This window comes from Penaeus monodon, chromosome 15 (genome assembly GCF_015228065.2).
Source record: "Penaeus monodon isolate SGIC_2016 chromosome 15, NSTDA_Pmon_1, whole genome shotgun sequence".
NCBI lineage: Eukaryota > Metazoa > Arthropoda > Malacostraca > Decapoda > Penaeidae > Penaeus > Penaeus monodon.
The window spans coordinates 38,965,985-38,966,519 of NC_051400.1; the positions used below are offsets into that span (position 1 = coordinate 38,965,985).

At 38.1% G+C, this 535-nt stretch overlaps 1 protein-coding gene across 1 annotated transcript in view; it reads left to right on the forward strand.

The window, feature by feature from the left end:
• LOC119582027 (probable ATP-dependent RNA helicase DDX46) overlaps window positions 1-535 on the forward strand; it is a gene marked incomplete at its 5' end in the record, with an annotated part of 8,698 nt that overhangs the window by 4,569 nt on the left and 3,594 nt on the right. Inside the window, 1 exon segment of the mRNA XM_037930237.1 lies at window positions 274-519. Coding sequence (XP_037786165.1) covers window positions 274-519 — 246 coding nt within the window.

Here is a 535-nt window from a genome sequence, read left to right on the forward strand (position 1 = left end):
TAATTAATAGTAACAATAATTGCTATATGATTTACAAAATTTGCTAAACTTTATAGTTTTTGCTGTTCAGCATGGACAAATAAATCAGTCAATCATAATATTAAATCAGATTCCTCATCAGATAACTAAATTGAAATGTCTCATTTCAGTCTTTCTTTTGATTGTGGCTCTTTCATTTCATCATTATATACATCACTGTGTTTTTGTATTTTTTCTGCAGTAATTTTATACATTTTCTCACCTTTTGTCTTTCCTGCTATTCCTGTCTTCCAGAAATTCTACGAGGAGTACAAGCAGAAGATGGAAGGAGAGGGGAAAAAGGTAAAGACAGGGGGTGGCTTCCATGGCAAGGGATACAAGTTCGACGAGTCTGAGGCCAACTTTGCGTCAGAGAAAAAGAAGTTCGAGAAGGCTGCGCTGGGTCTGGCCGACTCCGATGACGAGGATATTGAGCAGGACATTGACCAGCAGATTGAGAGCATGTTGAACACCAAGAGGACTGTCAAGGAGATTAAAGTGGTGAGGAGAGTTTTTA